Raw genomic sequence first — 12,719 nt, forward strand, 5'->3', positions numbered from 1 at the left:
TACCCAGAAGAGAGAAGAGCCAAATAGAACCCTATCTAGGAACATCCTTCCTTTTGTTGATGATCTGAGAATTCTTGCTGAGCAATTATTTTTCCTACAAAGAGCTCATGCACACAACTCAATTAACCACAGCATTACAAAATCTAGAAATACCAAACTCTGAAATCATCAGAGTCCAACTCTTTGTTGTGTAAATTCAAACACAGATTTATTAGTACTTGCTTGTATAAGGGTCTCTGTCTGAGTCTCAGTGATCTCTTCCTTCTCAGAGACCTTGAGGGTTATCTGGTGACTGTATTTGTATTTTTGTTGCTTTCCTCCAACCCTTGATAAATAATCTTGGGAGTGTTTGCACCTACATTAGTCCAATGAAATCTTCTTGGACATTGGAAATTTGGAACAGACAGATCCCAAGAAACTTGTTTTTCAAGTTCTTGGAGCTCTGGAGTCCTTCCCTTGCTGAGTTGTGTGATTCCTCAATTCTCTTTGTTATCCTAATGGGATTTGGGAACAGACAATACCAAGGCAAAAAAGGTTGGAAAAATACCAAGTCATGGCCAACCTTTGGTAAAATGTAAAGCTTCCCATAGTGATAATCAATTGTATGGCTTATACCTATTGGTTGCTGAGTGGATTGATCATAATAGATTACAACAGTAATTATGGTATTTTTTATAATTTTGGAGTTTTTAAATTACTCATAACTATAATAACCGTATATATGAGATATTTACTTATTTATCTTTTTGATAATGCTTTTTTAACTGTGCAAATTGCTTTATTAAAACTCCAGAGCCTCCCAATTTATGAACAAATGATTTGGTATAAGATTTTAATGCATGTCCTTATTTTGATATGAAGTGGTTAAATAACCAGATGACATGTGTGTGTCTGAAAATGTAAATTAAGTGGCATATGCTGACCAGAGGGACACAAATAAAATCCTCAATGAACCCTAAAGCTCTTTAATGGTTCCACAAATACCTGATTTTAATTTCATTTTAAAATATTATAATTAGACTAAAATGGGAAGCAAACACATTTTAATAATCCCTATGCACATAGTAATACATTCAGAACCAATATAATATTAACTTTGCTATCAGGTTAACTTATGGTATGTGGAGCACCAAGTAAAGCTTCTTTCTAATCTGACATTAAGTGCCAATTACCCATGAATGCCCTTGAACTATGTATAAAGATTCATTGATGTAAGGTGGTTCCTTGGCACAAGTGTTGGAATTCTGTTTTGGTTTTTTTTTTGTTTTTTGTTTTTGTCATTGTTGTTGTTTTCCTCAATTCAGGGTAGCCCATTTTTGGTCATATAAGATTTTTAAAAGCAATAAGTACTTTACAATTTGTTAGGATTTTCTCAACAGTATGTAAATAAAATAAAACACACAAAAATAAATTGGTGCTAATAGGTAAGAACATAGTATTTAATATAAATAGTCCTGACTTTCAAATTTGTGTGCCCACTGAAATAGATACAACATTTGAATTTCTAAGGTAATTTTATATCAACAAATATGTTTTTTTCATTTGTACTTTGTATATTGAGGTTGCCTATAAAGCTTCATTTTATTGAAGGATTCCACAGAGGAAAAATGTTTGAAAAGCACCATTGTAGTAGGGTTTTTTAACTTTAGCACCACTGATAATTTGGAAGAGATAACTTTTTGTTCTTGGGGACTCTCCTGTGTGTTATGTGATTTTTAGTGACATTTCTGGCCTCCATACACTAATTCCAGTATCAAACTCCAGCCCTAGCATAAAAAATTTTAAATGCAGACATTGTCAGTGTCCTCTAAAAGCAAACTTATCCCTGATTTAGAAGCATTATATAATCACAGGATCATGGGGTTAGCCACACATTAGTAATTCCCAGGGAATGTTTACATTCTCACAATTCCTTTACCCATCAACAGCCATTTAAAAAAGAATATAGTAGACAGAAAAATTTAAAAGTATTTTAAAATATTTATTGTGTCATTTCATCTAAAGTGTTGAAATACTATACTAACTATAAAAGTTATATTGTAGAATTTCATTTTCAGACAACAAATGATATTCTTGATGTATTTATTGTTAAGTGAATAAATTTGAAATAAGCAACCCATATGTTCATGGAAACAGGAAAAAGGAAGCAATACAGTTAAATCCATTTATGTGTAAATTCTGGAATGCAATTAGTCTTCAAATTTTTTGCAAAACACTTTGGGAAAAAATTTTAACTTTAAAAACTCCTGTGTTCCCACCTAACACTCAAATAAATTCAATTAAATTGACCAATGCTTGCCTAAGAAAGAATTCAAAAGTAATGTACAAATGTGAACTTTTATTTGGTAAAGAAAGTCAAAGAAAAATTGGAAAAGTCTAAGGTTTTTTCCTAATAATGTCTTTAAAAAGTTACCTATCTTTCTATTGAGTTAAAATAAATGACCACATCAATAACTCACCTTGGCAGCCTCAGAACTGCAATGGCTCTGATGTATAATTAAAGAATATGCATATGTATATGTGGTGTTTATATGCCATGTGCCACATAAAGTTTGGTCAGTAAGGGATCTGACACATGATCGTGATTCCATGAGATTACAAAGGAGCTGGAAACTCCCTATTGCTTAGTGAACTGAAGTGGTTCTAACATCATAGCCAATGATCACAACACATTGCTCACATGTTCATGGTGATGCCGCTATAAACAAACCTACTGTGCTACCAGCCAGGTGAAATTACAGCACATACAAATATATAAGGCACATAATACTTCATAATGATAATAAACTATTATACTGATTTATATGTATTTACTACACTATATTATTATTTCAGAGTGAACTCCTACTCATAAAAATAGAAGACATAACTATGCTTCTATTCCCATAAAGTATTTCTAGAAAATTTTAGAAGTAACTGCTAAGAATTAAGGTAGAAATAAAACTAGTTATTAAATTTTGATATTTTGAATTCTTTAAATTATGATTGTAGGGGAGGCTCACTTAATTTTAAAAAATACTATTTTAATTCCACAGTGGTATCAAAAATTTGTAAGAGTGTATGAGTCATATGAATTTCAGTTATTTTCAGACTCTACACACCAGGAAAACATCTCAAGTAAGAGAAAATGGGGAGATAATGGAAGTTGAGGTAGGATATCTACAGTCAAGATCCCAGAGTTTTGCATAAGTGTATCAGCTCTACAGGAACTGACAAATATTGTGTAGACTCTGATTCTAAGACAGTGTTTCTTCCCTGATTATGAACTACCTGCTGAACATAAGTGGACTAGGGCTTCAGATATTAATCTAAGAGATCTCTCTAATAGTAGGGAATGTGAGACATCATAAATCACAGGAAGCTGGTTTCATTGTTGTTGTATTATGTTATGGCAGGAGAGAAAGGTAAGCTTTGATGCATAATATAGATTCTTCCCATTCATTTATTCTGCAAATATTGGCAGAGACATTGCAAGTATCTAGTAAACACATAAAGTGCCATGAGATAATAATAATTGTAATAATGGCCATCATTTAGGGAACCTCTACTAAGTACAGGGCACTGGGCTGAGCTTTGCACACATCAACTCTTAATCCAGAGAGCAATCCTAAATAGTAGGTGTTTGATTGATGAAGACACTGAGCCTCCTGGTTATAATTTAACCACACAAGAACACAACATAAGTGAGAAAAAAAAGCTAAGCCTCAACCCAAGATGGCTATCTTCAAAATCTTTAATCACAAGATTTTTTTTACACAGCTTTATCTTGGTATCATTGACATATGGTTATTAATGGATAGTGAATTAATTACATTAATTATGAATTTGATATAATTCTCAATAAAGTACTAACAAACTAAATTCAACTGCATACTAAAAGAATCCTACACTATGAATTTATTCCTAGGATCCCAGATTGGTTCAACATACACAAATTAAGCATTGCAATATACCACATTAATGGAATGAAGGACAGAAGCTATGTGATGATCTCAGAAGATGCAGAAAAAAATCATTTGACAAAATTTGATATCTCTTTATGATGAAGCCTCTCAACAAAATATGCACAAAAGGAACTTACCTCAATATAATAAAAATTATATATGAAAAACTCAGAGCTATCTTCACAATCAATGGGTCTTGAGACGAAAGCTAAAGATATCCTACTTCCTGACTTCAAATTATAATGCAAACCTGTAATAATCAAAACATTACAGTTATGGCATGAAAACAGATACATAAACCAACGAAACAGTAGGAGAACCCAGAAATAAAATCATATATTTATAATTTATCATCAACTGATCTTGAACAGGATGCCAAGAACACAAAGAGGGAAAGGATAGTCTCTTCAACAAATGGTGTTTAAAGAACTGGATATCCATGAGGAAAAAAAAATTGAAATTTGGCTCCTATTCACAACTCATCTCAAAATGGATTAAAGAATTAACTTAAAAATTGAAACATTACAATTTCCAGTGGAAAACACAGGAGAAATCACTATGGCATTGGCCTTGGCAGTGATGTTTGACACCAAAATAAAATAAAAGCACAAATAGGCAGGTGAGATAACATCCAATTAAAAAGCTCTGCATAGCAAAGGGAAACATCAGTAAAATGTAAAGGCAACCTATGGAATGGGAGAAAATTCCTGCAAACTTTATATATGATAAGAGGTCAATACTCAAAATATTTTAAAAACTCATATAACTCAATGCCAAAATACAAATAAAATGGGCCAAGGACTTAAATAGACATTTCTTAAAAGAAAATATAAAGATGGTCAACAAGCATATGAAAAAGGTCCTCAACATTTCTAATTTATCAAAACCACAATGAAATATTATCTCATTCTTGTTAAGATGATTATTACAAAAAAGAAAAAAAAGTTCAATTTTGTTTAGGATATAGTGAAAAGAAAAGCTTTGTACACTATTGATAAGAATATAAAGTACAACAACTTTGATCTTTTTCAAAATTCCTTCACTTATTTGGGGTCTTTTTTGATTCTATAATAATTTTATGATTTTTTTCTTCTATTTATTTTTGTACAAAAATGCAATTGGATTTTGATAGAAATTGCATTGAACCTAGAAATTGTTTTGGGTGAGATAGACATTTTTGACAATATTAATTCTTCTAAGTCTATTATATGGGATGTCTTCCCATTTGCTTGTCTTTTTAAATTTCCTTCATTAATATTTTATTATTTGCAATGTAAAGGTTTTCCTTCTCTTTAGTTAAGTCAATTCCTAAACACCTTGTTATTGCTAAGGTAAATGTACAAATTTTCTTAATTTCCCTTTCAGAGATATAGTTGTTGATGTGTAGAAACACCACTGATTTTTTTCATATTAATTTTGTATCCTGAAAATTTACTGAATTCACTTGCTAATTTCAACAATTTTTTGGTAGAGTCTTCAGGGTTTTCTATGGATATGATCATGCCATCTGCAAACTGATAGTTATGCTTATTTCCTTCTGATTTGGATGTCTGATTTCCTTTTCTTGCCTGATTGCTCTGACTGTGACTACTAGTGAACAGCAGTGGTGAGGTTGGGTGTCCTTGCCTTGTTCCAGATCTTATAGGAAAAGCTTTCCATTTCTCTGCATCTACTGAGATGGTTAACCAACATTTATTTTGTTAATAGGATGTATCATGTTAATTGATTTTTCCCTTAACCTCTTTTCCGTTGGCTTGGGTTTTTTGTTTTTACCTCAGCTTCTGCTGATTGCTTTGTATCCATATGTGCATCCTAGGAATAAATTCCACTTAGTCAGTGTACAATCCTTTTAATATGCTCTTGAGTTCAGCTTTTCAGTAATGTATTAAGGTTTGTGTGTCTATTCATCAGGGATATTGGCCTTTAGTGGGTTATTGGGCGGGGTGGGGGTGTTGTTTTGTTTTGCTTATTGCTGTTGTCATTGTTGCTTTTCCTTGTATTCTATTTGCCTAACTTTGGAATCAGGGTGATGCTGGCCTCATAAAATAAGTCTTAGAAACCAGATAAAGACACATCAAGGAAAGAAAACTACAGAAAATATCCCTGATGAAATAAGATGCAGAAAATCTTAAGAAGATTAGACATGGTGACCAAGTTGGTTTTTCTCAGGGATGCAAAGACAGTTTAGCATACACAAATAAGTAAATGTAATCCATCACATAAATAGAATTATAAAATCACATAATCATCGAAATGGATGCAGAGTAAATCTTCAACAAAATGCAGCACCCACTCATGATAAAAAAAAAAAGCACTAAAGAAATGGGGATAGAAGAAACTTACCTCAACATTGTAAAGACTATATATGACAAACCCGAAACCAACATCATAGTGAATAGGGAAGAACTGAAAGCATTTCCTTTAAAATCTGAAACAAGACAAGGATGTACACTCTCACCACTCCTACTCCATATAATACTAGAAATTCTTCCAAGAGTCACTAGGTAAGAGAAGGAAATAAAAGAGGAAAAATAGAAAAGGAAGAAGTCAAATTAATACTCTTTATGGATGATATGATCCTATACTTAGAAGATTCAAAAGATTACTAGCACTAATAAACAAATTCAGCAAAATAGCACATTAAAAAAATCAACATACAAAAAACATCAGCATACAAAAATCAATAGTTTTGCTATTCCAATAATGAATCTACAGAGAAAGAAATTAGGACAACAATTCCATTCACAATAACCTCAAAAAAGAAATAAAATAAAATACCTAGGAATAAATCTAGCCAAGGAGGTGAAAGACTTCTACAATGAAAACTACAGAACATTGAAGGAAGAAATTGAAGAAGACCTTTAGAAGATGGAAATATTGCTCATGTTCTTGGTTAGGCAGAATTAAGATTGTTAAAATGGCCATACTACCAAAATACCAAAAGTGATTTGCAGATTCAATGTAATCCCTATCAGAATATCAATGACATTCTTCACAGAACAAGAAGAAACATTTCTAAAATTTATTTGTAAGAATAAAAGATCCAGAATAGCAAAAGCAATTCTAAGCCAAAAAAATAAACAAACAAACAACAACAAAAAAAAAAAAAACAATGTTGGAGATATCACAATACATTACTTCAAATTATTCTACAGAGCTATAGTAACAAAAATTTCATGGCACAGGCATTAAAACACACACATACAGCAATGGCACCAAATATACAAACCACACTTCTACAGTCATCTGATCCTTAACAAAGGTGCTAAAAACATACACTCAAAAAAACAAACAAACAAAAAAAACATCCTTTTAAACCAATAGTGCTAGGAAAACTGGTTATTTGTACATAAAAAAATGAGACTAGACCCTATCTCACCCTGAACAAAAATTATGGAACAAAGACTTAGGAATTAGACCAGAAACTACACAATTTCTAGAAGAAAACATAGGGTCGACACTCCAGTATACAGTCATGGGCAATGACTTTCTCAGTAGTACCCATGAAACTCAGGAAGTAATGCCAAGAGTTAATAAATGAAATGACATCAAATTTAAAAGCTTCAATGTAGCAAATAAAATAATTAAGAATATGAAGAGAGGATCTACAAAATGGGGGAAAAAAATCTTTGCTAGCTACTTTTCTGACACAGGGTTAATATCTAGAATATATATAAAAGATTTATACCAAAAAAAATTAATAAAGGGGCAAATGAACTAAACAGACTTCTTGGAAGAAAAAATACAAATAGCCAACAAATATATGGAAAAATCTTCAACATCATTACTAATAAGGGAACTGCAAATCAAAACTATGTTGAGATTTTATTTCACTCTAGTGAGAATGGCAGTTATCAAGAATACAAATAATAATAAATTCTGGAGAGAATAAGGAGAAAAAGGAACACTTTTATACTGTTGAAATGTATAAATGAGTACAACCACTATGGAAATCAGTGTGGAGGTTTCCCAAAAGACTAGGAATGGAACCAGCACATGATTTATCCTAAAGAATTAAAGGAATCATACTTAGTGATACATGTATACCTGTGTTTATAGCAGCACAATTCACAATAGCCAAACTATGGAACTGGTCTAGGTGTTCATTGATGGTTGAGTGGATAAGAAAATGTGGTATATATTGGTATATAATTGGTATATAATGAATAAAATGTGGTATACATATACACATGAAGATGAACGGAATTATGTCAAAGGCAGGAAAAATTGATAGAACTAAGTGAAATAAATCAAACTTAAGGACCAGGGAGAGGAGGAAAGAAAAGAGGGAAATACTAGGAAATGATATTGGTCAAATTATATTGTTACATATATTGTTATTGTGCATGTATCAATAAGTAACCACAAATCCCACCTTTATGTACAACTATAAAGCACCAATTAAAATATGTTAAAAAAATGAGTGTTGAAGAGTTCCCTCTTCTATTAATTCTTATTTGAATGTATGATAAAACACCCATGAGGTCATCTGCTTCTGGGCTTTTCTTTCTTGAAGGTTTTGATTACTAATTTAATCTCCTTGTAATGTTCAAACTTTATTTCTTCTTGAAACAGCCTTGGCAGTGTATATATTTCTATGAATTTATTTATTGCTATTTATCCCATCTAGGCTATCCAGTTTGTTGATGTATAATTGTTCACAGTAGTCTCTTATGATCTCACAAACGTTTTGCGCTTTGTTTCTGCCACTTGGTAAACATGACTGGGGACTGGGAAGGCTGTGGAGGAAATATTAGCACTTTTCTGATGTCTTTTTCCTCTCTTACTCTGGCAGGATCACAACTACTGCCGCATGTATGATGGATCTTCGAAGATACCCTCTGGATGAACAAAACTGCACCCTGGAGATTGAAAGTTGTGAGTTACTTGCACAATGGAATGAGAAAAAGAGATGTTTGCTTGACCCAATTTAATTCAATCTTTCACTGAGTTCACTGGGGCTAGAATGTTTTTAGCTGCAAACTTCTGCCAACTTTTTGAGGGATTTAGAGTCTAGGATATTTTCCCTTATATTTGTGGTTCAACGGTAGTATCAATGACATTGTGTTTAGGACACCTAGGGAAAGTCCACTTATTTTAGCTCAATAATTTATAAACTCATGCTTTTTCCTTCTTAGAGTGGAATTTCTTCCACAGCTTTCCAATAGCCAAGCTACATTAATAATAGAGGAAGACATTTCAAATGAAGACTCTGTGCAAATGTTTTAAGTTGTAAAGGATTCTAAATTGTCTTTTCCATAAAGTTTGTGGTAGAGTTTGATGCAAAAGATCTCTTTATTTATGAAACAAATAAGATGATAAATGATACCTTATGAGGATTATACTTGGGTCAAAAACTTAACTATTTTTGAGGTCAAGATTTTGGATTGTCTTCTAGGACTGTTTTTTATTGATCAATTTCCTAATAATACGAATATTTTAATTGCCAAGATTTAATTCTGATTGACAGTCTTACCATTATTTCTCAGCCATCAACCTATAGGCATTTGAGCCCTCTAATTGTGAATACTAGAGATAGACCACTTCTTTGTTCTGAGAGGTGCAGAAAGTTGCAATAGAAAATTCAGGCTATTACTATATTACTTAATGTGATGTGAGAAACAGATGGTGTATTTAGACCATTAAATTCTTTCTAAATCTAAACATCAAGAAGGCAAGGGAAAATGGGAAAAAAATCCAATTGACCCTACAGTCTTATTGAAAACAAATGTGTTTCCCTAGAATGTGACTAAATATTGAGCAATACCTTTAATTTTCCAGTTTCTTAAAAGAAAAAGTATAGAAATGAAGATATTTCTATATAAATAGCTCTAAATTTAGACATAGAGATTGTTCTATTATCTCTGGAGTAAACAAGAAAATTCATGAACTATTATTTAATTAATAGCCTACCTTTAAAGCTCACTACATAAAGAAGGCCGTGAATACAGAAAGGTGTTAATAATGAGAGTATCAATGGTGATTTGGGGTTTAAATGCCAAAGATGATCAAATTCAAACCATAAAATCATTCATTAACTGATGGTTAATGATATTTTATAAATAAAGCAGATCTGTAGTTCAGCAATTAAGCTTTTACTTTTGTAACTGTGATACAAAAGACGGATAAACCACAGGTTACTTGGGCATGTAGGTTCTTCTGTCCTTCTGCTCTTCCATTGACTTGTGATTTTTTTCTTTTTTTACTTTGGCTTATGCCATATAGAATTGGGACCTAACTACTTAAAATTCTAAGATCTATGGCTTTCATTTACTTCAAGAAACAATGAACTTTGATATGTACTTAAATTGATTCTATGTTTTAAATTATAAATATTGAAATTATCAGCATTTTCTCCCACATTTCATATTTTATTTATAACAAATACTGAGTTTTCCTACTGTTATAGGTTAACATTTTTTTTCCAAGTTAGCAAATTTTCTTTCTTTTTTTTTCCAGAAGGAGAAAGCTTATTTTTCTGTTTTTGCAATACTGGAGATTGAATCCAAGTCTTTGTGCATGCTAAGCAAGCACTCTGCTACTGAGCCATATCCCCTGCCCTCTACACAATGCTTGAAATGAGCAAATATCTTTGAAAAAAACTACTAAAGGTCACACATACACAAAGATAATCTGAACACCCCATATTTACTAAAGAAACTGAATCCATAAGTAATCACCTTATTAAAAAAATCACCAATCCCTGATGATTTCACTGGTGTATTTTTACCAAAATTTAATGGAAGAAATTTTTTATTCATATTAGAAAATAGATGACTTTTAAGTTCACTTATCATATATGACCAAAACCAAATCTATAAATGAAATAAAAATTAAACAAAATTTTCATGGAGCAAGAATTGAAGAAGGCCAGACAGTCAAATAGTACAAAATAATCATAAAACTTGGTGTCAGACCCAGGAATATGACAATCATTAAGGCATTTGATAACAGGCAATCAGTTACATAGACAGAGGAAGGAACATAATCACTGGGATTCTAAAGTCAGCTAAGATGCCTGAGTGCATACAGATGCTAGATCGAGTTGATCCTGCAGCAGGTCATAGAACACCAGTCCCTAGATAGGCTTATATAAAGCAAAGCAGAAACCCATGCCTGAAAGAATTTGTGTAATGAAGATTTTATGAAAGCAGAAACTTCAGGAGGAGGGGAAGAAAACATGGATCTGCCTTCAATTTGCCAAACTGAAGTAAGTCATCATACAAAACCTCAGTTAAAAAAAAAAAAAAAAAAAAAGTATTCTAACAACATTTGAGAAAGGATGGATCTGAAATTCTGAAAGATAAAATAACTTACCCAGGCCACCACAGGGCAAGGATAGTGGTAGCTTGGGAATTCAAACCCAAGTGCTCTACTCTCCATCACAGAATCCTGCAATCAACACATGAGCAAGGGAACATAGCCTCAGTACCTAGAATTGGAAACACTCTCAGCTAAGTTGGTAACACTGAATCACTAAGGACTGGACTGTACTTCCCCAAATTACTCCTGACAACAGTCAAAATAGACCCCAAAATAGGAAGCAGAATCTTAAATTTTAGGTCAAGGGTCAAATAAGTATAGCTGCAGAAAGAAGGGAGCTATTGACTCAGAAAGCAAGCAGGCATTGACTCCATTGCCATTTCTCTTAAAAAAAAAAAAAAAGCCTTATATGCCTTCTTAACAACAGGTAAACCAGTATAAAGAAACAGCTTTAAGCAACATTGTCAATGTTAAGGAGTCCACATGAGCTTTATTTGTTTCTTCCCTAAGTATCTAAGTACACAACATAGTGCTAAGTATTAATAAATACTGAATTGTTTGTTCATCCATTTTAACATTTCACAAAGAAAGGTGTCATTTGGAACAGCTTTCCCTGAGTTGACAATGTACCAAGACTATAACTGAGCTTAAAAGCAATTACAAATCAGAGGCTTTAGTGCTGGTTGAGAAATAAGAATGATAAAGTAGACATTCCACTGATACAAGATTGAACCAATTACACTTTTTTGTGACCAGTGGAGTGGAAATTTTGCCTATATTACAAAATATACTAGTTGGTATGCTCTTCCCATCCAAGGCTGGGGAAATGTTTTCCTTCAATGGGTCCTTTGAGACAAATTAAAGATGTTTTGCTTATCTTTAATGTCATCTAATCAAGGAAAATTGGAAAGGCCATAAACCCTTGTTAAATTGAAAATTTACTTGAACTTGGAGCAGATTAATAGCTTCATAGCCCTGGGATGCTATAAAATGAGTTAATGGCATATAGAAAAATCAATCAAAGAATTTTGTATAAAGAAGATTTGGAATTTGAAATCAATAAAGCTATCATGGAAAGGTTGGATAACCACAGGCCTCATGGAGATGTGGACAGGGCCTAGGACAACAATCTTGGAGGAATAAGGTGTCTTTTTCCATTTTCTGCTGCACAAATTGAGGAAAATCTTTACCCTGATCTTACCTGCTCATTTTCAGCAGGCGGGTGTGACCTCTCACTACCCTCAAAAAAATGTCGAAGCCAGTTCAAGTTTGAAATCTCTGTGTTCTCATTCATCTTCTTCTAAACCTCCTTGTTCACCAGACTGAGTTAACTAACCCTTGCATTTCAATTCTTTTCATAGACTGTTCCTGCCCTCAGTGATCAGGATATCATTTCTTTCTTCTTCCTCTGAAAAGGGATAATCTGAACCCAATTATCTCACCCCTAATCATCTCAGATTCCCAATCTTGCCCTTTCTACTTACCTTTTTTCATAGCCTATAAAAAGCTGAA

General features: G+C 32.6%; 1 protein-coding gene across 2 annotated transcripts in view; it reads left to right on the top strand.

The window, feature by feature from the left end:
• The window catches only part of Gabrb1 (gamma-aminobutyric acid type A receptor subunit beta1), a 374,830-nt gene that overhangs the window by 280,136 nt on the left and 81,975 nt on the right, over positions 1–12,719 (top strand). For both annotated transcript variants that reach the window (XM_076864701.2, XM_076864702.2), the window contains exon 5: positions 8,740–8,822. In XM_076864701.2, coding sequence (XP_076720816.1) covers positions 8,740–8,822 — 83 coding nt within the window. The remainder of the gene's footprint in view (positions 1–8,739; positions 8,823–12,719) is intronic.

The sequence above is a fragment of the Callospermophilus lateralis genome, chromosome 8, assembly GCF_048772815.1.
Source record: "Callospermophilus lateralis isolate mCalLat2 chromosome 8, mCalLat2.hap1, whole genome shotgun sequence".
NCBI classification, from domain to species: Eukaryota; Metazoa; Chordata; class Mammalia; order Rodentia; family Sciuridae; genus Callospermophilus; species Callospermophilus lateralis.